Consider the following 27,093-nt stretch of genomic DNA (forward strand, 5'->3'; position numbering starts at 1 on the left):
AACGCAACAGCCAATGAAATAAACTGCCCTGTTTTCGATAAATCATAGCCCGCTGGATAAAAAATCAACAAGATTTTGGAAAAACTATATTAAACATGTTTTATCAAAAAATTCTATCCAGAAAAGTTGTTTGGAATAGATCAAAAAGGAAAATTTTAAGAGGGATCATTAAAAAAACTTTTTTACTATGGCTGCGATTAAATTTCTCCGATTGATGACCTATTCATTTTGTAGAAATTCATATTGAATATAGGATAAAGAAAATAACTTTTGTCTGATTTCTACTAAGTGTTTTATTTCTCACGACCGGTTTCGGTTTGTTAGACCATTCTCAAGGAAACTTGGGTTTGCTTTCTTTATCCTAGATTTCTGGGCATTGGTTTCCAAAGAGAAACATCCAAATTTGAAGAAATGTGTTGAACAACTGCATTCGTATTTTAGTTCAACATATTTATGTGAGTCAGTCGATTTCTCAAATCTTTCACATCTTCCACTGAAGTAGTATAAACTAAAGACTTTAGATTTTTTTACTTGGTAGGTCCAGTGTAGTACGCTTTACTTTTATTTCGGCTACGTTAATAATAATTACCAGAATATTGTTATTATCGAAATTCTTTTTCGTCCCGTATCTTCGTCCCGTATCTTTCGCTCTATCAAGAAGCATCAAAGTACAGAATATCCTTAGACTAGTCCAAATAGTCCCTTCATTTTTTGCCTTATGTTCAAAAAACACCCTGTATTGAGTTTTATGTTTTCCCCTTAATAAAATAATTGTATAATTGTGTACTGAACTTATGTTTCATTTAAGGTTTCAAGAAGTATATAATTGGTACATCGCACAGGGTTTCAATCTTGGGTCTAATCAAGTTGGCCACCCCTGCTATATGCGATTAAATTAACTGACAGTATGAATGTTTATACTCTAGTGATAACAGCAGAGTTATCTCGTTGATATACAGTCGTAATATTTTGAAAGTCCTTGATTTTGTGGTGATATCCAAAAAGATGCTGATGAGGAGATGAGACAAGTGTTTTGTAACGAAACTTCGAAATACACTACACAATTGAGGATGATAGTATTCCATTATATCAACAATATATTTTACTTTGTGTACCGTACATCTGTTTCAATTCCATAACGTATGTTCGAAGTGAAACTGGTTTTCGTTTAATTCAATGTTCATAAGGAAGTACTTGTTCAGAAAGGACCTTCTTCTTTCATGTAATCAAGTTCATGAAAAGAAAATTGGTATCGATAGCTTTCAGTCAAATTTGTATGGTTGTTACAAAGAAAACTTTTTGTTATTTGCCAAGCTGTACTGTTTGTTTCCTTATAGGTATACAAATGAAGGGCTAGTTGGATGCTAACGATTTGGCAGTTGATAGATAAGTAATAGCAATAATGCAAATAATTATTATCACTAAAAATATAAAAAAAAACAGGATATAAGATACATTTTCAAAGTGGAACTGGATAAAAATAATAAATAAATTGATGTTTGTTTGAGGGTGGTTGACAATGTTTCTTGGTGTATTTCATCAGTTCGGACTTCCTTTGTCTAATATAATATAAATTGATTTGAAATCCCTGAAAAAAATAAAAAAATATTATTAACAAAAAATGAAAAACAAAAATTAAAAGATTCAAAAACAACTTCCACGACGTCTTCGGGTGATAACTGGACTTATTCCTCCGAGATCTGTCTATTTATAGGTCATTCAAGTGCTTTCACCTATCCCCTCTGCCCTCTCTCCGCTTCTTTGAATTTTCTCCTAAACCAGTGTTCCTCTTTGTGGATGATTTCAGCTTGAGCCCACTTGATGTTATGTTGATGAGTCCAAACATTCTCTGCTATTCCGGATTTGCTGGTTTCTCCTCGCTGTGTGTGTTTCTTGTGCCCAGCAATGCGAACTTTCAATGGCCTCTGAGTTTTGTCGATGTATGATTCTCCGCACTCGCAGGGTATCCGGTAAATGCAATTCTTGGAATCGCAGTCCGCGTTTGGTGGCCTGGTTTTCGTGAGGATGCTACGGATAGTGTTCCCAGATCTGAAGCATATCCTGAATGTTATACTTGGACCAATCCTTCTAGTACTGGTTGTGGCGGTTTCTCAAAAATGAAAAATTCGTGGATACAACACTCCAAACAGGGGGGCAAACCGCGGACACGTGTTTCTGGCTATTGGCCTCATCAGCGCGGTGCAGCCAAGTGTGAAGATGGGCAACACTTGTTTGCCGAAAGCAGGAAACAACACAAACGCACGGAGTCAACAACAGGAGCCAACCGCACATTTGTGGTTCCAGTTAGAAGACCTAGAATTCCCAGGCTACATCTAACACGACCACGTGTTTGATTTATATCATGCACACTCGATAAAATCTCTATTTGTATATATATATATATATATATATATATATATATATATATATATATATATACATATATATATATATATATATATATATATATATATATATATATACATATATATATATATATATATATATATATATATATATATATATATATATATATATATATATATATATATCCGGTGAAAATGAAGATCTCATTGGCAGTCCCTCATCTTGCGTAAAGAATTCGTCCTTCAGTTGGTTGGAAGTAACAGTTTCGTACACAGCATCCTAGTAATTCCATGATTACTTGTATCGGTAAGTCTGTTCTTTCAGGTCTCCATCTTCGGATAGCTTCTTTTGTATGATTTGAAGTGCTTCTTCGACAGGAACGTTGGTGTAGAGGCTTTCCACGTCGAAACTGATCAGTTGATCCTGCTCTTTGACTTCGATTTCCCTAGTAGTTCAACGAAATGCCTTGAATTTTTCACAAAAGATGATGTTTTACCTTGCAGTGGTTCAATTATTGGTAATAAAAATCTGGACAAGTTGTGAGTGGCTGAGTCTCTGGAGCTAATGATCGGTCTGAGCGGAACATCCTTTTTGTAGATTTTGGGTAATCCATACAAGTCAGGGGGCTTACTGTGGTGCGGTGTCAGCGATGATCTTTCTTCTTTTCAATTGATGCAGTAGGGTCTCTTACGATCTTTGTATATTTTCCTTTCTGAAGCACCTCTCCGATCTTCTATTCCTAGAGATCAGTATCCATTACAACAGTAGCGTTTCCCTTATCTGCAGGTAAGATCTTGATGGTGTTGTCTCTACGTAGCCCATTCAGGGTTCTTCGTTCTTCATTGCTGATGTTAGAAGTTGGAGCTGTTTCTCGATATAGCTGTTCTCTGATTTTCGATCTGAATTCTTCTGCCTTGATCTGATCAATAAGGGAACTGGAGGATTCCACTGCAGTTATTATTTCCAAAGTGGGTACAGATGTTGGTGCAATGGCGAAGTCTAGACCTTTCCTCAACAAATATTCCTCTATGTACGTGAGCGGGCGGGAACTCATGTTGATGACATTGGCGGCTTCATAGTTGTCCTGTTCTCGTTCTGCATTTGTTTTCTCACCAACTATCCCCACTTCCTGTTGTGGCTATTCTCCATGTCTTGTCGGATCTTCATGCACGTGCTTTCAATCTTGGCAAAGATTGGTCCATGATTCTCTTCCAAGGTCTCTCTTCTTATTTCTTCAAATCGTTCTGTTGCATCCTGCATCAGAGTTGACCTCTTCCAACGGTGGTAATTAATTTGAGACCTCATCAGTGCTCGGCTGGCGCGTTCCAATATGCGTCTGGCTCTCTCTCCTGGGATTGGCGATTTCAGCAAAAAACCTTTGAGTATGATGTTGTTGTCTCTAGCTCTGCATAAAAAGCTAAGGTGAGGTTTTTCTTTGGTAAGCTTGACCATAGTCTTCTCATATCCCCGAAATAAGTCTCTGGTTCCGGGTATTCAACGTTTGTTTGAAGGTTGTTGCTGGTATGTTATTTATTTGTAATGTCAGTTTCTGAAATTTCTGTTTTCAGTTCGGACAATGGAAGTCCGAACTGATGAAATAAATTGATGGATTTATTGTGGAGTATTTCGATTTCTAATATGACAAGGTGAGCCGAGGCACAATAATTGAAATTTCAAATGATCCACAATCGTGTGTGTGTATTCGATTCACCTGAATTGTGTAATAAACACACATTCGTCGGTTTGGATTGCTAGGTATAAACAATCATTGCGAAAATCGTCATGGTTCTTGATTAAAAAGAAGTTTCGTATTGATATTTTTCTTTCTTGTTATTTTAAGATTAGCCCAATTCACAATCATTCTGCACCCTCAGGGAAAAGAATAATTGTGAATATTTTTCCTGGTATGTATAATTGTTCAACCATTATATTTATGTAGTTTGAGCTGATTTTCCTTAGCTATCACGAAAGTAAACAAGTATTAATCAACTTCCTTGCCAACCACATTGAACTCAAAAAAATGTTTTTTTAACGAGATAGAAATATTTTTTACAAATAATTCAAAAGATGACTCCAACTATTTTTTTTTTATATTTGTTACACTGTGATGTATGTAAGGGGTTTCGAAGGGTTTGAACAGATGTTGATATTTTCCAGGTGCACTACAGAAAAAATTAATAGACAATATTATACACAAACATAATGTTTTTTGGCCCTTCCGGAAAACAAAATGTAACCCTGGATATACCTTACTTCTAATTTCAGATTATAAAAATGAAAGTTTGAAAATGTGAAATTTTTATTCCTGTAATTTCTTCAAAACTGACGTGTAGGTAATATCCAACATCGCATATAAATTCTAAAAAAAACCTAGATAAATATACCAGTACACCATGAACATATTGATAACTCACGGACCTACCTGAGAAGCCAGCATTTTGATTCCCTAGTAAATAATTTAAATTAATAATGAAATAAGTAAAAAATGTTTTCATGTTAAACGGTTTTATTGAAAAAATAATAATAATGATGTAAATGAGGTACTGAAAGCTAAAAAATAATTCGGAAGGTCCTAGGTAGCAGTCATCATACAACTCTCCTCAGCAATATACGGTATTGATCAGATAAAAAAATAATAAAGTCGTTGGGCGTAGGGAAACCTGAGTAAATATGTAAATACTACCTACGTTCAACGATTTTATTATTTTTTTTATCTGATCAATATTGATTAGACAAAAAATATAATTAAATCGTTGGTGTAGCGTAACCTGAGTAAATATGTAAAAACTACGCTCAACAATTTTATTATTTTTTCATCTGATCGAAACCGTAGATTGCTGAGGAGAGTGATGTGATGACTGCTACCTAAGACCTCACGAATTATTTTTCAAATCATTGTTTAGTTTTCCGTACACTTTTTACAGTTTTTACATCATTATTATCTTTTTTTCTCCAATAAAACCGTTTAACATAAAAAATTTGTTTTCAAGTTTTTAGTTTCTAATTTTGTTACTCAATTCTTTTCATTCTTTCAAGTTCATTTAGTGCCTCAGTATTACAAGGTTCATTCCCCAACAATTTGTTTCAATCTAACTTTTCGATACATTTTGTAGCTGCGGCCATTTGAATTTTTCAAAGTGTACTATTATTCTACTAGTCAGGCCCTGTCATTTGATACCCATATTGAGGTAGTTGTGAAACAATATGTCATCCGTCATTTTACAGTGATACAGAATTTATTAAATTGTATTGTCATCAAAAAAAATATATCAGATATATCAGATCAATCTGTCAACAGGAAAGGGGTCAAACTTCAATTTGACCCACAAACAGGGCAAGCTAAAAACCGTTTAATCAAAAAGCAAGTTGAGTTTGACTAATGGCTCATCAGAAAGTTTATAAAAAGCAGTATTGTGAATAAAATACTACAACCTTGATATAATCTGCTCAAATTTTTGCGGTATAAAAGTCAGTTAATATGAATCAGTGATTTCATACCATAAACAATGCATTTGATTGATAAAACCATCCATATCAATTTCCATATGTCGGTCATCCGTAATTGCTATCGATCCAGTCTATACCATAACCACAAAATTGCAAGACATCAGTTATTAAAAAGATTACGGTAATTGTGAATTGGAATTATCTCAGTGTTGTTGCAATACATAATAGGAACAAGGTAGATTGGTTCCAATTATATTCCTTTATTATGACACTTCGATTATTAAAAATAATATTATCACATTTCGTGGATCTCACGTTTAATTTGAAATATTTTTTTCTACGATGAGTAACATATATAGCAAGAGCTTGTGTCATAGTACCTAAAATATCTTCTCAAGTGAGGTGAATTATACAGTACGATGCAAATGTATGGAATAAATTCGATATTTACAAAATGAGCGTCTTTCGGAAGAAATCCAAAAACAGGTCAACTTTAATTTTTGACGGCCCATCTCATGATATTCATATGAAAGACGTTTCGTCACCGGTGTTGGCGTGATGACGTAATCGACAATTTTTTTAAATGCAAACAGGGGTCATGTGGCACCTCATTCAAAAGGTCTACTAATCATCTATTCAACGGTATAACCATGCCAATATTCATTTACACAAGATGAACCAAAACATGTTATTCATTGAAGTACAATAAAATTATAATAAATGTTCAAGTTGATGACCTTCAGCTATGATGCAATGGGAAAGCCGGGCACTGAATTCATTTCTATAACGTTTCCGAGAACTTCGGGGGTTATTTGTGCAATCTCCGCTCTGATGCGTTTCTTCAACTCTTCTAAATCATTTGGTCGATTTTGGTAAACTTTACTCTTCAAGTATCCCCATAAAAAAAGTCTAACGGGGTCAAATCCGGAGACCTTGGTGGCCATTCGATCGGCCCTCTTCTTCCTATCCACTTTCCTCGGAAAACAGTATCCAGGTAGGTTCGTACATCAACGGCGTAGTGTTGGGGCGCCCCATCCTGCTGGAACCACAAATCATTTCTATTTGGAAATAGCTGATTCAGTTGTGGCATCAGATAATCTTGAAGAAAGTGAAGGTACCGAGCACCAGTTACGCTTTTCTCAAAAAAGTATGGTCCTATTATCTGGTTGTTCAAAATTCCGGCCCAAACATTCACTTTTTGTGGATATTGGGTGCTATGCTCCTCCATCCAATGTGGATTTTCTCTTGCCCAGTATCGATAAGTCTGACGGTTTACGTGACCGTTGAGCATAAAAGTAGCTTCATCTGAAAATATTATATTTTGTATGAAACTCCGATCTCTGTGCGAGCGCTCCATCATGATTTCGCAAAATTCGACTCTTCTGTCAAAGTCATCTTCTAACAGTTCTTGGACCAGCTGAACTTTATACGGATGCCACTTTTCTTTTTTCAACACTCTAACAACAGTCGATTGGTGTAAATTATTATCCAGTGCGACTTGCCTCGTGCTGGTATGGGGGTTTTCTTGGAACGCAAGTACCACATCATGTTTTTGGACTTCTGAAATTGATTTTCTACCACTTTTTGGGAGATCTTTAACATGGCCCGTTTCTCGAAACTTTTTCTCAATTTTACTTATTGTTGATTGAGAAACGGGTTCTCGGTTGGGGTATTTCGCATTGAATAAATCACGAACTTCTGCCTTTATCTCCACAGCCAATCATAATTAAAATTTCGATTCTTTGGGTTTCTGTTACTTTCATTGCCAGATTATAAGTGATTTAAATATTTTTCTAGAAATAATGTCAACCGCTTCAATGATACTTCACTTCAATGACATTGACTAATCTCAAGTAGAGTGTAGGACTTTTATCACCATTTCTTTTTTCTAATCAACAAAAACAATAGAAGACAGTACGATACTTTATTCTCAGTGGCGGTGCATAGCATTATTTGGTTCAACGAATTACTATTATTTGTAATTCCAGTCTTCTGAATACATAATTTCGGTTGACCCTGTAATAATACATATTGAAACCATTATACCGTTGAATAGACGACTAGTAGACCTTTTGAATGGGGTGCCACATGACCCCTGTTTGCATTTAAAAAAATTGTCGATTACGTCATCACGCCAACACTGGTGACGAAACGTCTTTCATATGAATATCATGAGATGGGCCGTCAAAAATTAAAGTTGACCTGTTTTTTGATTTCTTCCGAAAGACGCTCCTTTTGTGAATATCGAATTTATTCCATATATTTGCATCGTACTGAATATTCTCTGTCAGATCAACTGCCATTTGGAAAAGAGATATTTTTCTCGAGTCGAAGTTGGGATGATTTTGCCATGTTATATGGCTGACGGACTGTGAATATCCATGATGCTCCTAATAGGTGGCTCGGAGAGTTATTAACATTGTCTACCCAGAACACGAAGCTAATGATCAAGAAGTGACACAATCAAAGGAAATTAATATATCTTTCAATATGAAAGAAAATAAATTGAAAAATTGGTGAAAATATATACTCACCATCAAGAGTAGAGGGGGTTAAAATAGATGTTGAATTAGAATACTGTTATATTTCCCTTTGGGGCAATGTTTGCTATTTTACAACATCAAGCCATCGAATCACCGAAATATTCAGTTGTGAAATCAATTTATTCATTTCAACAACTCGGAATTGATTGCGACTTCTGTTCACAAAATGTTAATAACTCTCACTTTTGGAAACGCTTGAGCAAATAACCAAAATGAGGGTCATCAAGCGAAGATGGTCAGCAGACAGAATATATTAAAATTTCATTAACCATTAACGAGGAATCCAAGAAAGCGATTACGAGCTTCTTCTTAATTCAAAGGATATTGAAATACTTTAGTGACGCTTATTATTAATTAGTATTTATTGTTGACAAAGGACGAGCTGATTTTCCAGAAAAGTCTAGAAAAAACTTCTTGCAAAATTGGTCAATTTATTTGGTTCATTCTAAATGACGTAGGGTAACTAATACTGCGGTAACAAAAGATGCTAATTCGCAAACCAAGATAATTTCTATCAAAATTGAATAATATGACTATTAAAATTTTAAACTCTGATTGCTCATCTGTCTGGATACTCTGTATACAGCGAGAATCACTCGAAATAAAAAAAATAGTTATGTGTATATTAAAAGTACAAAAAAGCACATTGCCACTTAGGAGAGAATATTAAAAATTGCATCAAGTGCAAAAATTACACTGAAATACAAAAGAAAATGTGTTTTTCTATGACTATTGAAAAAATCATCAATCAACTTACAGTTGTTAAGTAAATAGCCAAAATGATCCATAACTCACCCCTTCGAACAATTCTAATTGAGAAGATTCATAACTTACTACCCCGTGGCCAATCACAGATGAGTTTTCAATCTCAAATAAGGTTTGAAAATGTCCTACTTCAAAATATGTTCTCAAATGTCAAAGTAAATCATTGAACTATCCGTTCGTTTAAAACATATAGTTTCTAACAGAAAACAAGAATGAAAACTTGGACTCGAAAAGTGAAAACGAGTAATGAGGCGAAAAATTAATATTTTTTCAAAAATTCGTCTCTTAAAAGCAAACTGAATGTGATAAGAAACTTCAGCTTTATGTCATACTAATTTGCAATCATCTTCTGGGAGTTGAAAGTGGTTACGATGTTAGGCTAGTGTACTAAAGATCCTGCGTTCAATCTTCAGTCAAGTCACTTCTCCGACATTTTTTTTGTTCCACTCAATTCGCAAACTATTTTAAATTTAAATAAAATACTCATAACAAAAAATAGAAAGTAAATTTAAATGCTTTTTTCGGTTACTTTTTGTTATGAAATTCAATGGTATTACTTTGATTCGAGATATCCTCCACAAGTAAATGTTATTCTATCTGCTAACATATTCATGTCATAAGTCAAAATTCTACTCGCTCGAATGATTTATAAACTTTATTAACAAGAGTGATAATGGCCAAATTTCTCACTCGTTGAATTGACGTTGAACTGTGGGCTTACTGAGGGATAATAATACTTTTATTTCTTAGTATATATATATATATATATATATATATATATATATATATATATATATACCGAACTGTAGCTAATCAAACAAATATATTAAAATTTTGACTTTAATATTCAGTTTTGGGCTACTGAATAACATTTTTAATTTTCTTCTTATCTGAAGTTGAAAACCCAGAGATTGCCAGGCGAAATTTATTTTGATGTATCAACAATGTCAATCGTAGTTTTTTGGTCAGAATCACGTTTTCCATTTTTTTCAGAAATATATAGGAAAAGATAACTTCATTATTAAGCTGAAACATTATATTTTTTGTGATACATTTCTAGACACTTTTTAAAAACATAGTTTTCTAAATAATGAAACCTATATGAACATATCTTAAAGATATAAAGCTCTCGGTATGATATATTTGAAACGATTAAGTGTTAGAGAGTTGAGCTTTGTTTGACAAGTATATATATTTTCACTGGATTAATTGCCTTCAAAAGAAATGTTCTCTCAAAATAACAGAGTTGTTTGGTAGATAGATAAATTAATTGAAGTTCAAAAAGAAATTGTTGGGTTACCTGGTTTACTAGCATTGAATAAAATATCATTCTGGCTTTGATTTAACGACTTTTTCATACGTTCCCTGATTATTATTAGATATATTTCCGATAAAATATGAGAGTGAAACCACACATTTTCCCAAACTCACAATGTGGACTATTCTGGTTTGGCCTTTTTGAGATATGTTCCAAAAGTAACCAGAAATGTGGTTTTGTTGTTTTAAAATCACTACTATTGTGGTACTACTGAAAAACCGCATAGGTAAATAAATTACTTGAAACTTATCGGAAATATATTTTAATTTCCACTGAGAAATTATAAAGATGTCATCTCGGCAGGTTGTTGGGCTAACATTTTAATCAAACTAGTTTCATTTTATCATGTTCATATTCACTAATACTACGACAATTTTTTTTAATATGAATATTATCACCTTCAAGATTGTCGTCTGTAAAAAATGTTCATGTTTCCAGAGAATTTCATCATGTGACGGTTCTGCGATGCTTATTTATTTATTTATCCATCCGATATGTAATATATTTGCTTTTTGATCCCTCGAGAAATCAAAAAGTCAATGTAAATTTTCTGTTTCTGTAGATCACGGATATTGAACAAAACGTGTTATGCTCCAGTGATCCGTCTCCAAAAGAAAGCGGCTCTTTATCTATCTACTATTTCTATCTATCTACTTTTTCTCACAGAAATGTGTTACCAAATTTTTTCTTTTGTTTGAAGGTAGCTGACAATGTTTCATGGTGCATATCATTAGTTCGGACATACATTGTGTAATAGGATATTAAATGATTGGAAATCCCCGAAAGAATAAAAAAATCAAAAGGATTAGATAAAAAAATAACAATTATATCAAGCAAAAATACTGAAATTAAATTTAAATAAAATATAAGCCACAACAGTCATCACTTGAAGACGATTGTGGATACTAACAATCGAAACGTCGCTTCGTGAAGTAACTTGGCTTGAAATCTTTCAATTTCAATTTTAATTTTTTGGTAATTGTTCAATTTTCAGTTGTTGCTTATATTTTATTTCATTGTAATTTCAATTTCTTTGCTTAATATAATTGTTATTTTTTTTCTAATCCTTTTAATTATATTGATTCTTTCAGGGATTTCAAGTCCTTTTAGGAACAACACCGACAGACAAGCAATCATCGTCCGATCAACCATCCTTGATTCACTACGTTTTTTATAGGATAACTCTAAACTTGAAGCAATAGTTCTTGGAGTTTGTATCATTTGTGTATTCCAGCAACTCACATTAGATAATCAAGTAAATATTCATCGTCGAATATCATACCGGCACATTCTACGCGCTCAACTTTCACTCTCACCTAATGAGAATATAAGTATAAGTATTATTCGATATTCATCATGAACTCACTCTTGAATTGTTCTCAACTGTTAATCACACCCACTCACTTTTACCCGTTAATGATGTACCCACTCTTTGTCGTCCTATAGAAAATCGTACTTGGAATCTAATCTATGGGATCATTCAAGGCAAAACAACGCGGCTTGGGTGTGAGATTATCTCCTTGATTATTTTACCATGAAGATTATTCGAGAAGGCAATTGAAAGGAGAGATTTGAATCTTATTTGTAGGAGAACGGAGTTCCTTTCAACTAGTCTCGAAAGTGAATATCGCATTGCATAGTGAGCGAAGCATACAACGTTAGTTTTGCCATTCTGAGGGTCACGTGACGTGAACAACAACAGTGCAGTGAAGTAAACTGGAAGCTTGTAACTATATGAAAAGAATTAGAGATCGAATCTATTATACTATGAAACATTTTCAGAAAACTTAACAGTTCACAGCCAAGTCAAGGAAAAATTTAATTTGAAGTAATGTGGCAGAATTACTCAACTGGAAGATATCCCAACAGAAGTTTGATTAAGTTTAATTTTTTTTAACTTATCCAATGCATTTTTGAAGTATTCAGGGATGAAGTATTATTGAAAGCTAATATATGAGAAAATAGAAAACTTAGAATACAGGAATGAAATTTGAGCAACATTTCATTGTGAGATTTTTGGTAAAATTTTACAAAACCGCAACATCATACAAGACATACGTTTTCAATACTGTTCTAAAGACATCTGGAAAAACTTTTGATGTATTAAAAGTTTTTTGGTTTTGGACCTAAAAAGAGATAATCTCATTGACCTACTGATTTATTCATGAAAGGTGAAATGATTTCTTTTCTGGTTGAATAACTGTGGTCTAGCATGACCAGCTGATTTTTTTCTGGTGCTTTGTTGTTACTAATTGCTGTAAAAAATCAAGTGGGTTCGATGAGGTTCCATGTGACCTTCTGAAATAAATCTCTGCAACTATATCAGATGTTCTTGTCTATCTGGTGAATGTCTCTTTCAGAACTGGCAGTTTTCCTAAAGAATTGGAAAAAGTTATAACTGTTTCTGTACACAAGAGGGGTGACTATACAAGTCCTAAAAATTTTGGTTTTTTCGAAGATTTTAGAAAAGGATTAAAAAAAAACATATCATTTCTATCAAAATCAAACACATTCACTGCAAGACAGTATGGATTTACAAAAGGCTGTTCTACCCAAGATGCTATCTTATCATTTTATAGAGTATTACTGGAGAACTTTGATAGTAAAAAGAATACTTCTTCTGCCATTTTTTTGACTTTGCACGTTTCTTTGATACGGTTCATCACCCACTGCTTCTACAAAAGCTAGACTCATGTGGTATTTAGAGAACCTTACTTGTCATGGATAGAAACCTATTCGATGGATAGAACCCAACAAGTGCGAATAGTAAAAAATGGAACTGTTTATCCTTCAGATTACCTAGACGTTACTTGTGGAGTACCTCAAGGGATGGTTGTTGCCCCAGCACTTTTTCTCATTTTCATAAATCTGTTTAAAAAATCTGTTTAAAATCTGTTTTTCCGTTAACCAGCTGTCGCACCCCTACGAACAACAACCCTCAGAAGTCGAAACTTGTGCGAGCTAAGGATTAACGAGGTCTTACCTTTTAACGTGTGATTCCTAACACGGGTTGGACGGTAGCAAGTGAAGATCGATCGTTCAGACTAGGGCTTGAACCACCGACCAACAAGGCAGTTAATTCGAGTGAGTGAACAAAGCACCCACGCCGAACCGCTTGGCTACTGACTGATTTAGATATAAACCTTCACAATTACTTTCTAACCCTTTTTGCTGAAGATACGTCCTCTATGTAGAGGCAATGAGTGATGAACAGCTTTCGAAAAATTCCACACATTGCATTAGTCAATTGAAAAGTTGGTGCATTACAAGTGGTCTGACATCAAACCTCTCTAAAACAACTTGACGTGTATGACGTGGTTAAACAGCTTTCAGTATACAACTGTACAAAATATCCACAATATTGAAAGAGTACTAATTTTGAAGAAAAGTATCCTCAGAAGCATGTTCAATCTTAAATGCACTGATTTGTGTCGCTGTGTATTTAATAATGAAAAATTTTAACTGTCATCAGTCTATATGTACATATATTCTCGAGGCTGCTTGATATGTAAAAAAACATATAAATGATTTTCCAACCTTTAAAGATGTAAATAAGTATATTACTAGAAGTGGCGACAAACTTTACTTACCCAAGGCTCATCTGTCACAAGTTCACAAAGGACCTTTTATGACATCGATAAAAATCTATAATAACCTTCTAATTAATATAAAGAGTGGAAATAGATTCATCACTTTCAAAAAAGCAGTAAAAGACTATCTGAAAGGCCATGCTTTTTATTCACTTGGAGAATTTATGGCATCTAAACAGGGCTCCTAAATTAAAAACAAATTTTAATCTGCTTTGTGTTTTCTAACTTGATGTATGCATCTGTATTTTATTTTATTTTTTAAACTTTGGAGTATATATACTGAAAATGTGCGGCTAAGATTTCTGCCTTAGTGCGGCAAGCCGGTATGATTTTAAAATTCGAGAGTAGAGAGGACATCATTCCACCAAGGACTCCAATAATCAGAATAACCATCTTGACACAGTGATCTGGATAGAATCTGCGGAGTTCGAAAAGAAAATCTCGATATTTTATCCGTTTTTCCTCCTCTTTTCTGACGATATTCGTCTCGGCAGGAGCTGAAAACTGCACGACAAATATCGTTTTGCTCTGGTGGTCGAGAAGGACTACATTAGGCTTATTAGCTTATATGAGCTTGAGGGTGGGGAACGAATAGTTCCAATAAATTCGGCACTTCTCGTTCCCCACAACGGATTCAATATCCCCCGGAGTGTAGGGCAACACCGGTGTCTCATCAATACCGTAAGAGTGTCGTAGATGGTAATATAGCACTCTTAGGGCCGCGTTATGTCGATGGATATTATTATTATTATTATTATTATTATTCACTAACTTTGATAGATGATTTTTTATGCTTGAAATCTAGATATTGCTTGAACATATAGAACATACATCGCAATTTTTCACACATGTAGTTGTGATTATGTCATCTGAAATATGGATCTATTTCTATCATAGTACCCAAATATACATCATCTTGGAAAGGACTGATAACAAATTCATAAAATTCATGTCATGATTAGGAAGATTTGTTTCATGACTGATGAACGGTATATATTTTGTTTTTGAGAAATTAGTTATCAGATCATTTTTGAGTTGTCCAGTTCATTCCTAAATTTTCATTCTCAATCATTTCAGTCAAACCAATTTTTCTCTATATGAAATTTTTCCGGGTCATTCGCGAAGCTGATTATTTCTCCACTTATTTCCATTTGTTACCAGACTGTTTATACAAATTACAAAAAATAATAGCCCCTAGCACTGTCCCTTGAGGTACACCATATGTCGTGATTTTTCCACGCTATTTTCCAATATCACTTTTTGTTTTCTGCTCGTCAGTAGTCCTAAATGTAGGTATAGTGTGGACGGTCGACACGGTCGAAAGCCTGAATGAATACGGTAACTGTTGAATTTTCATTATCTAATGAATGCATTTTTGATTTTATCAGTTAATTATTGAATGGCATCTCATGTTGACTTTTTCTTTCTTAAACCATTTTGCGTCTCGGATATCACTTCGTATTCATTCAGTCTGTTTTTGAAAATATTCTGTAATGTTTTACTGAAATATAATATCAGAGAGATTGATCTGTAATTTGTCATCTTAGTCTTTTTCGCACATTTATAAGTAGCTATACCTATCTAAAGCTTCAATGCTCATGAAAATTATTTAGTTATTATGTATTCAGCAATGAGTTTGAAAAATTTCAAACTGAAATGTTAAAACTCATTGCTAAATACATAATAAAACCACTAACAAAACTTATAATTGTTCGAAACTGTTTCGAAATGTTTATGTATTTTAATTGGAATACTTATATCTTTCATTTTCTTTTCGTCTGTAGAATGTTGAAAAAATATTTTTCAGTGTATTTAAATGTTAATTTTATTGGCTAATTTGTTTCCCACATTCATTAAGGAATGGTTGAAACTTTCTACAATATCTGGAGGATCATTATCAATTTTTATTGTTTTCATTTCATTACATTCGTTGATTGTAATTATCGTAACTTTCTTGATACGTTTTTTGAAAGAGTTAACTTTAGTGTTTTAAAATTATTTTAAAAATATTTTTTAAACTTGAGACATTCCTCTTCCAAAGTATATTTTCAGAATATCTCTTTAGTTTGACATACATGATTCACGAAAGATATCAATGATTATGATATCCATTTTTTCTTTTTAATCTTCCATTTTCAATGTTAGTTATTTTGATTCATTTTTTCCTGCAGCCTTGCAGGATCTCAATGATTCCCCAAAGTGCCTAAATATTGATTTGATTTTTGATTGTCTAAGTAGATCAATAATTACAAATATTCAGATTTTTGGAATATTGAATCATTCAACTGGCTCACAGAACTGTCTCTTCATGTAATTTGCCTTCAGATCTAATACTTTTTAAAATATTAAGAATTCATCGAGGTTATGACCAATACTACAAATAATGTTATAAATTACTTTGAAGCTGTTAAAATCTTATACTCTCCAGAGTGGATATGTGTTTTCTATGTTGAAATCATAAATATTAGGATCGATTTTTTTCGAACAAAGTTATGAAATTTTCATATAGTATAGTATGTAGTGGATTAGAAGCTGAATGAGTAGAAATCACAAGTGATTTTTCAAAAATCAATTTACCTCTGCAACTTCATGTACCGATATGTCTTCATATATTTGCTCTTAGTTTTTCTTTGGTTTATTTTTATTCAAAACAAACACTATATTGTAGGATACACAGTTTATTTACAAGTTCAACCATACAGTTCAAAGAAATTAGAAAGCAAATTGAATAGTCTTGTGACAAAATATACATATTGAACTGACTTGTTAATGGCGACTCGTCTGTTTCTAGATTATTTTGTATTCAATCATTTCAACAAAATCAATTTCTTATTGATTGTTTATTATTTATTACGATTAATGATTATTAAACGTTCAGAATATGCACATGATTAAGCTGTTCATTTGGTCTTAGCTGTAATCTTGAAGAAGTGAGAAAACTGATCTCCTACTCGTAGTGATTTTTTAAGAAGTATAGGATTTGATTTTCAAAACAGCACAAAAAATTTAAAAAAATTGATGAAATCTTTATCGGAATCGATAGAACGATCAATATAATTTAATGTTCGAAAATGATTTCATGCAAATATTGTCCGCAGCTCCTCTTCAGATGGTCCATACGCAAGGTACAATTTTGGCATACTCTCTCTAACATATCGACCGGTATTTCACGTATAAATGCTTCAATATTGGCTTCCAGAGTGTCAGTTAGTTAGGGAAGCCACAGATTATGCTGTAGACGACCCCTCCTGATATAGAAGGCCCCGACACTCTGTCGAATGAGGCCCTCATGTTCCCCGTTAACGGACGAATAACTTTTTCATCCATCCCACCCCAGCCAGGTAGGGGTATCCCGTGAAGGACGGCACTGATGTCTGAGGACTTCATACCACCATCCCCCTCAGTTATGAACCCATTGGTCCTTCTCGAGATCAAAAATCAGCCAAAAGGGTAGGGGAGCTGGACTCCAAGCCTGAATGAAACGAAGATGACCTTCCGCCAGAGCGTCAGTCATTGCTGGTTTGTCCCTGTAGACATGAACCTTAACATGACCCCACACGAAATAATCCAAAGGTGTTAAATCACACGATCTAGACTGCCAATTGACGGGCCCCAAACGTGAGCTAAACTGTTCACTGAAGGCGGCTCTTAATTGGGCTATTGTTTCGCGTGCCGTGTGGCATGTGGCACCGTCTTGTTGAAAGCACATGTCGGGCATGTCCAATTCTTCCATTTTGGGCAACAAAAAGTCGTCAATCATCACACGGTAGCGCTCGCCATTCACAGTAACGTTCCGGCTATTGTCGTCTTTGAAGAAGTACCTACGGCCCGATGATGCCACCAACCCATAATCCATACCAAACAGTGACTTTTTCGGGATACATCGGTAGCTCTTGCAATGCTAGTGGCTGGTCTTCACTCCAGGTGCGGCAATTTTGCTTGTTAACGTATCCATTCAACCAGAAATGAGCCTTGTGGCTGAACACAATTTTTCGATAAAAATGTGGATCTTCCTCCAACTTCCTTGTGGGAGGTCGTGTGGCTTCAATTCTTGCACCAGTTGTATCTTATAAGGTTTTACACCCAAATCCTTTCGCAAAAATTCCCACGTAGTGGAGTAACAGAGGGCCAATTGCTGCGAACGGCGGCGAATCGATATTTCACAGTCATCACGAACACTGGCGGATACAGCCGGTCCTCACTCTACGTATGCGTGTTGGTGGTTTAATGTCCAATAATGTAAACTGGGTTCAAAATTTAGTCACAAGCTTTCGAATAGCTCCCTCAGTAGGCCGACGAAACTGCCCATAAACTGGAAGAAGTGCACGATGCACTTTCTTCACCGAGAATGAATTTTGATAATAAAATTTAATAATTTGCAAGCATTGTTCATTCGTGAGTCCATTCATGGTTAAATTATAGATCAAACTGAATAAGTTTGACAATGACACAAGACAAGATTCACGCGTGATCTGTCAAAAACAGTGTTGCCAAAAAGATACCAGCATTATAACCGTTTTTCGTGAATATAAAATAAAAAAAGGTACGAGTAGATAACCATCCTTCAGTAGGCTTTATGTATCACTGACAACTCTCAACTTTCTGCCTCACAAATCAACCACTAAAAATATTTAAATTGTAGAAGGAGTCAAGTTACACCTTTTTGAGAGACAATTCAGATATTTTTTTATTTCTGTTGAATCATATTTGCAAAGAGCGTTTTAAAGATTCATATATTTTTTTTGGATTTTTCATAAAAAATGTTGATGATGTTAGAGACTGTTTCATACTGTTGCATTTTATTATTCATGAGATGTATTTACCTGATTATTTGAAATTTCAAATTGGAAATGTTCGACTACGTGTATGTTTTCCCAATGATTTTTTTCTTTCAGTTCTGAAAAAGAGGCAACTTAAAGATGAAGAAAACAAAATTCATTTATTTTCTATTAGTTCGGACTTCCAAGAACTAAAAAAGAAGAATTAAAAATGAATAGCTGAAAAAACAATTATATTAAGCAAAAAAACCTGAAATGAAATAATGGTGAAATAAAATACAAGTAAAAATAGAACAATTCCATGCCAAGTTGCTTCACTTGAAAATTGTTGAAAGATTATCCATGACTTGTTGTGGATTCATTTAAGTACCGTTATTTCCATAAAATTTACAGTTCGAAAATTAGCAAATATACATTATGGAATTTTCTTGGAGAAATATTGAATTTCATCCTTATATAGATAGATATTCTCAATATTCTATATCGAGAATGTATTCACTAACACGACTATCAGAAGTATTCACTCATAACGGCGACGAATTATAATACAAACAACACCGGAAACAGTGTTTTGAACCAAGGAAGTTAAAATATCATACAGATATATATTGTTAAAGAGAACATGAATTGTAAATATGCAATATTACCGAATCAGTACTCAGCATATTGAGAAACCATTCATATACAATATATTTTTTCAATTGGAAAATTAAATATCTGTCTAGTTAAACATCTCAAAAATTTATAAAAGTTATTCGTGAAGTGATTATTGTATGAAAACTCATTGAAATTTTTATTTTTTCAATATTAGGTACGTGGAGAATGGAAAATTTACGAAACAGGATGAAAAGAATTTTTACGTACCTTAACAAGCGTAGAAAATTCAGAAAACTCAGAGTTTTCAATTGGAATTTAATAAAGTTACGAGTTCAAACTCGGAATTGAAAAAAATTGATTTTTATAATTTTATCAATTAAATTTTTCAATAACAATTTCGATTTCATTTCATTTCATTTCCGAAATATTTGTTCGATTCCGACTCCGAGTATGAACCCGGAGTAGTGTTAAATTTTGGGGAATCCCATCTAAGGACTCTGTCAAAATCCGTGTTTAAATTCGAAATTTTGTGATTTCTTTCCAAAATAATTTGTGTTCCATCTATGATTTCGTACGTATCAATGAAAACTCTTCAATGAAATATGATGCATCATAAATATTTCCTATACAGAATAAAGAAAATAACTTTTGTCTAATTTCTACTGAGTTTATTTGTTGTTACGACCAGTTTCGGTTTATTAGACCATTTTCAAATAATTTGAATGAATTTCTGCAAAATGAATAGGTCATCAATCGAACAAGATAAATATTTCAAGTCTATCTCAAACAACCACAGCCCCCTACGTATATTGGATTATATAAAAATTACTTTTTTACAATATAATAAATTTTTATGAATTCAATTCCTATGATTGGGATCAAACTGAATAAATGCATTCAGTTTTACAGTAGTATAAATAACTTATGTTATGAAAATGTGAGAAAGTATATCAAATTATTATTGTAGAGAAAGAGAGATGCTTCCAAGAGTGTCAAATATTCAAAACATTATGAAAAATTAAGTATATAGTGATTCAAACTCAAGATAACCTACACATTTTTCTATATAGTTGTTATTGATATTTTTCAATTGTTTTTCTTTAAGTTTTTCACTTTCTATATGTACTTCCTACTACCTTACTACTATTGAAGTAGAAGGTTTTTTGCTGGAAAATGTCTTTATTTGAAATAATTATTTATTGACTAACATTTTAAAATGTGACTGATCTGTTCAAAATGAGAATTGAAAATATATGCAACTGCCTTCAGTTCCAATGAAACGGTTACATAAATAGTTTCTATCCCCTTTTCCAGTAGATCAAAGCAGGAACTAATAGTTATCGTTTTCATAATTATAATCACTGTTTTTATTGAATTTTAGGAATTTAAATTTTCCTCACTTGAAAATACTAAACAAAACAAATCTAATGAACAATAAATAATGAAATGAAAAGATGATTAGTTGGGAAAATGAATTATTATAAGGTGAAATGCCATCCCAATCATCACCTTAAGACGCTCGAAACGTCGTAGATAACTTGGTTTGAAGTTACAAATCTGGATTAGAAATGATGTTTTTGAAATTTTAATTCGAATTTCAATATGATATGAGCATTCCTCTTTTTCTATATGAATTTTCAAAGTTTAAAGCATCAAAAAAATTGAGCAAATAGGTGACATGAATAGTTATGGACAATTTCTTTTATTAGTTGCTAGCATAAAATATTTTGAAGTTTGAACATCGTATGTTTTCAAATACAATAAGGACGGTAACTCTACGATCAATAAAATAGTTAAACAATAAATGTAATAGTGAATATTTATAGTTGGTGACTTTTGTTTCTGATTTGTAACAAATGTCATCTCTCAGTCATAATAGTCTTCTATTTGAATTGAAGGGGTTATATTTTTAGGAGTGATTAATTTTTGGGAAAGAAAGTTTTTGGCTTTCTACTACTCCATCTTGATACCAAAAAAGAAGAGGGAACCTTCCAAAGAAAGGAAGGAAGTAATCAATTTGAAAATAAGTAACTCTATACATGGATGTGTTGATCATGCAAAGAAGTAACTTTCAGACACAAACTGAAATAAAGTCCTCCTGAAACAGCTACTTTCATATAAACATTGAATTACACGAAAGAAAAAAATTCTTTCGAAACAAATACTTCTATATGACCACTAAATTATACAGAAGATACTTTTCTCTACTCAGTTTGTATTTCAAACATTCCTTGTGGAATAAAATCAGATATCATTCACATGAGTTCTACTTTAAATGAATGGTGATAAATTGCACTTACATGGAACACTGTCATCCTCGATCATGCAAAGAAGTAACTTTCAGACACAAACTGAAAGAAAGTCCTCTTGAAACAGCTACTTTCATATAAACATTAAATTACACGAAAGAAAAAATTCTTTCGAAACGAATACTTCTATATGAACACTGAATTATACAGAAGATACTTTTCTCTACTCAGTTTGTATTTCAAATATTTGTTGTGGAATAAAATCAGATATCATTCACATGAGTTCTACTTTAAATGAATGGTGACAAATTGCACTTACATAAAACACTGTCATCCTCACTGGTATACAGCGATGTTTCGCCTCATCTTTTTTGTATCAAGATGGAGTAGTAGAAAGCCAAAAAATTTTTTTCCCAAAAATTAATCACTCCTTAAAATATAACCCCTTCAATTCAAATAAGATTCCTCTTGGCTGGTATTGAATCAAATAGGTGAATGAATGTCATTACGATGTCATCGATGACATAAGCAGATCAAGCTTATTCCGTGACATTAAAAATCGTAATTCATGAATGAATTGTGTGTATTTTCTGTAATGTTATCCAATTTGGTACTAAAGAGCCTTAGGGCAAGTGTCTTACGGCGAAACATCGATGTATACCAGTGAGGATGGCAGTGTTCCATGTCAGTGATATCTGATTTTATTCCACAACAAATGTTTGAAATTCAAACTGAGTAGAGAAAAGTATCTTCTGTATAATTCAGTGTTCATATAGAAGTATTCGTTTTGAAATAATTTTTTTCTTTCGTGTAGATCAATGTTTATATGAAAGTAGCTGTTTCAGGAGGACTTTCAGTTTGTGTCTGAAAGTTACTTCTTTGCATGATCTACACATCCATGTGTAAGAGTTACTTATTTTCAAATTGATTACTTCCTTCCTTTCTTTGGAAGATTCCCTCATCTTTTTTTGTATCAAGGTGGAGTAGTAGAAAGCCAAAAGGTCTTCTGTTATTTTGATAATACTTCAAGATCATTATAACTGCCTGAATCATTCTGTTAATCTTCTATAACAAGCCAATGATAAGGCGTGTATTTAAAATACGGAAATCCCTTCACTAAAAAAAACAACTAAAAATTTCTCAATACATTACTCGTATAATTTACGTTGGGACCTTGATCTTTGAGAACTGGTTATTTCAAGGAGCAGATGCATCAAAAATCATTGTAAAACACGAACACCGAAAACCTTCATATACTCAATCATATTCATTCAACTTTGGAATAATGACGAAACTGAAGAATGCTGTTGAATATATCTATAAAAGACAAACCCTTTATATACAAGTGATTCGAGTAATAATTCTGGTATTATTGAATTCGTGATTTTGTTCAAAAGACTTTTCATTTAGAAAGAATAATTGATTTCCGACAGGTCCGGCATCACACTCTGAAACCTTTGAAAACGTTACAAAATAAATACTCAAAATCGCCAAGCTTTCGTCTTTGAATAGAGACTTCGTTAGGACTCTAAAATGAAATTCAATAGAAATGAACTTAAAAAAATGGACAATACTCACAAGTAATCTGAGTTTCACAATTGAAAATGAATTATTAAATGAAAAAATGTATTACAAAATTAGAGAATTGACAGTAATAATGTTATAATTTTCAGATATATGATATTAGTTATGTCATGTTCAAAGCTTACTGTAATGAAAATAGTGACATTATCATTGAAAAGATTTATATTTGATATATGCTCATTTAATGATTCTATACAACGTGTAACTATTTCAAATTGAGAATATTATGGAGATTTATCTATATCTAGTAAATAATTGTAAATTATACCTAGATTATCAATGTCTGCTTTTTCGTTCATTATTATGTTATTATTACTCGAATCACTCGTTATTAGGATTTTTGTTAATGAAGATCACTCTTGAAAAAGCCTTTTGGACATATTTTTTTCTGAATTTTGTGTCATGTTTCCATAGAATGTTGAGTTGGTGCACATTAATTTTTGTTTAATTTTATATTACTTTTGTGTGAAGTTATTTTGCTTGATAATGTTCTGGAAGTTGTTGCAATAAAATTTGAATCACAATTATTGCATGGTATATTGTAAACAACGTTTGATTTTTTTGAAACAGCTGTAGAATCTGTTAACCGTGATTCAATTTCTCCATTAACTTCAATATTCTTTTTAGAAATACTGATATTATTTTCATTGTGAAAAACTTTTATTATTTTTGAAGAATATTTCATTCTGTCTTCTTTCTGACTATGAGTATTTTCATTCGTACTTTCTGTCTTACTGGCAATTCTGAAAATAATTTTATTAATTTCTCTGGAAAAGTATTTTCTATTAGTATATTTTCCGATAACAGTATTTTTTTTATTTTACTGAGGGATGAACAAGTTTTTCGATCATTTTTTTTTTCAAACAGAGAATTAGATTTATTTTCATTGATTTTTGATGAAACGAATTATAAGCAATATATCTCCCCGAATTTATTGGTTCAATATACCAATCTGTTATTAATGAATCTCTGCGAATCATTTTTGTATGTAAAGTATGTATGTAAGTTAAAAAAGGGATAGTATTGTTATCTTGAAGTTCTGTAGTAAATTGTAATTTGGGGTTATAACTGTTTACTTTTTCAAGTATTTTTTATGGTTTGTCCTTTGCGACAACACAAATGACATCATCAATGAAGGTGAATGAAAACGGTGACAGTATGATATTTGAAATAATGAAGATGAGTAGATATAGATATACACAACGGGATTTTACACATACCACAAAGCCAAAATCCCAAATACTTGGAATTCCGAAGTGTTGCGATTAATCCTTGAAATAGACATTTGTATATATGAATAAATCAACATCAGAAAAATCGTGTGAAGCTGTGGATAGAAATAGTTACTCAATAAATGTCTCCTTGGACATATGTGATGGAACTGGCCGATACCGAAGTAAGTACACTTCATTGCGAGATTTTTACTAATATTCAGATAAAATCGCAGAATAAAGTGTTACTTGAATTGTCAGATATTCTGTGGATATTCATTTCACAAATAATTCAGGCCAGTTTATCCCTAGATGTGAAATGGACGTGCATAAGATATTCCTCACTAGACTAGGAAAAATTATTCATTCTATTCCAATAGTTCATCTGAGGTTTTTTTTTTTATTTTTAGTATATTTTTCAAGCTTTATATTATTTCTAGTCTGGAAATAAAAAAGTCGACAATATGGCATTTAAATATTCTACTAAATAAGCTGAATACATGAAAGTAAGCTCCAATACATGAAAAAGATAAATGTCTCTGAACCGGATATAATAATGTCAGGATAAACAATTCGATAAGTTTGTTGGGGGAATTGGAAAGGGTGCTTCTAAAAAACTTGGAACACTGTCCGAACCAGAAAACTGTACACACCTCAGCAACTTTTGATGCTTTATGAAGCTGAGATCAGACCTTTTTGGAGTATTGTTCTCATGTATGAAGCTTTCTGTCCCCAAACATACCCTGAAGCTGCTGGATGCCATCCAGAAAAGAGCCATCCGCCTGATTGGAGACACGAACACTTGATAGTCTGGAACATCGAAGGAAGGTTGGAGATTTTTCTCTCTTCCACAGATACTTTCACGGAAAATGTTCAAGTGACTTGGCACATTTGATTCCACCAAGAGCGTTACATATCAGAAATACGCGACGTATTGTGGCTGCTCATTGTTTTGAGATTCAACTCAATACACCTCGAACTTCACTCTTTAAGAACTCTTTCATTTGGAGAACTGCGTTTATATGCAATAAACTTCCTGAGAAGTCTTTTCTAATGGATTTAATCTCCAGCGATTCAAATCCAATGTGAATCACTACTTTCGCACAGGCACCACTCCTCATTTTTATTTCACTTTCCTTTTTTTGTTAGGATTTTTATAATTTATTGGCATACTCCTGTATTGGAAAATAATGGAATTTTTTAATGTCTCATATTTTTTCAATAACACTTAAATATGTATAAGGTAAAATATAAGTGATAATGTTTTCTGTGAAAAGCTTTTTATAATTCATTAATGTATATTCAAACATCTTCTAAAGATGAGAGAACTTCATGATAAATGAAGAAACCACTTCCCATGAGCTATTTTTGAAAAATATCTATGCATCTTTGCGATATCCATTAAGGACATGTCATGAATATGCATGAAAATTACCTGATGAATATCATTTAAGGATTTCTGATGGAATCACAGATTGATATACACAGAAAGTTCTTCGTACGCACATAAGATATTCTTTGGACATGAATTGGAAGTCCGTCGTAGGTATATCCGCAATATTCAGAAAAAAATCATTGTGTGTACCTTTTGCGCTGATTCATAATACCAATGCTCTTCCCCAAAAGACTGAAGCAAAAACCACATTGCCTAAGGTATTTTTTTTCAAATCATCTCGTGTGTATAACCCTAGTTCACTTCCTTTTTTTTTGAAATATTGTACTCACCGAATTCATCATGATCGTCTATCCTATCCAATCATTAATGTCACTACAATAAGAATACAAAATGCTCACATATCAAGCATCAACGAACTGTTCTGACTCGTGTTCTGCGAAACACCGAAAAAACCCTTCTTGTAAAATGAATAACGAAATATTACACACTGGGCGAAGTAAATAATATGCGGAATGAATATTAATTATCGCGGCACTACCTCACGAAATCTCTTTCGCTGACGTGTAGTCGATGAATCGAAGCAGTTCTTCTGCAAGAAACACTAATAGCACTGTTGTTGTCCGCGGATGGGCTTGGTAAGAGAGTGAAAGGTGTAAGAAATAAAGGCGGGGGTAGTCATAAGCTTTATTTTTAAACCGAGTTCTTTCGCATATGTAGTGCGACAATTAGGTATTTGCAGCAATTTCTAAAGAAGCTATTAAATGTTCTCAATTGTTTTGATTGTCTGTTCCTGAAAACTGTTACCCATTCACTGAAAAATGGCATATACTTCGATAAGTTTCAGTCCGCATATTTTTCTGAATAATATGCTCTCTCATAGGTTTACCAGAAAAATTGCTACACCCTCATGTTTTATTATAATATCATAATTATTATTTTTATATATCCATGTATTATTAGAACTCCTGTAAAGCAGCAGCAATAGTGAGTTTGAAGATTTACCTTAGAAATTTGCAGCTGTTGCTAGAGCACAATTATTGCCTGAAAAATCAAATGCAGGTGCGAAAATGTTTATGATTTGTTGTTGAAATTGATAGATATAAAGAAATTACAGAGGATGTAATTTTGGCTTATTTGGCCCAAAAATCTGAAACTGTAAAATCCTCCACCTTGTGGAGGCATGGAGCACGTTGAAAACTATCTACCATTTTAGTGAATAAAAATGTTAACATAGCCACTTTAACTAAG

At 33.0% G+C, this 27,093-nt stretch overlaps 1 protein-coding gene across 4 annotated transcripts in view; it reads right to left on the reverse strand.

The window, feature by feature from the left end:
- Cht6 (Chitinase 6) overlaps positions 1-26,466 on the reverse strand; it is a 170,761-nt gene extending 144,295 nt beyond the window's left edge. For 3 of the 4 annotated variants that reach the window (XM_074179014.1, XM_074179015.1, XM_074179013.1), the window contains exon 1: positions 26,175-26,463. In XM_074179014.1, the coding sequence (XP_074035115.1) occupies positions 26,175-26,186 (12 nt within the window). In that variant the 5' untranslated portion in view covers positions 26,187-26,463. Of the gene's footprint in view, positions 1-26,174 lie in introns of all 4 variants that reach the window. The other variant, XM_074179016.1, reaches the window with a different exon arrangement.
- Positions 26,467-27,093: the final 627 nt, after the last annotated feature.

This window comes from Leptinotarsa decemlineata, unplaced genomic scaffold (assembly GCF_025532065.1).
Source record: "Leptinotarsa decemlineata unplaced genomic scaffold, Ldec_3_MD MMD2_tig00004307_RagTag_RagTag, whole genome shotgun sequence".
NCBI lineage: Eukaryota > Metazoa > Arthropoda > Insecta > Coleoptera > Chrysomelidae > Leptinotarsa > Leptinotarsa decemlineata.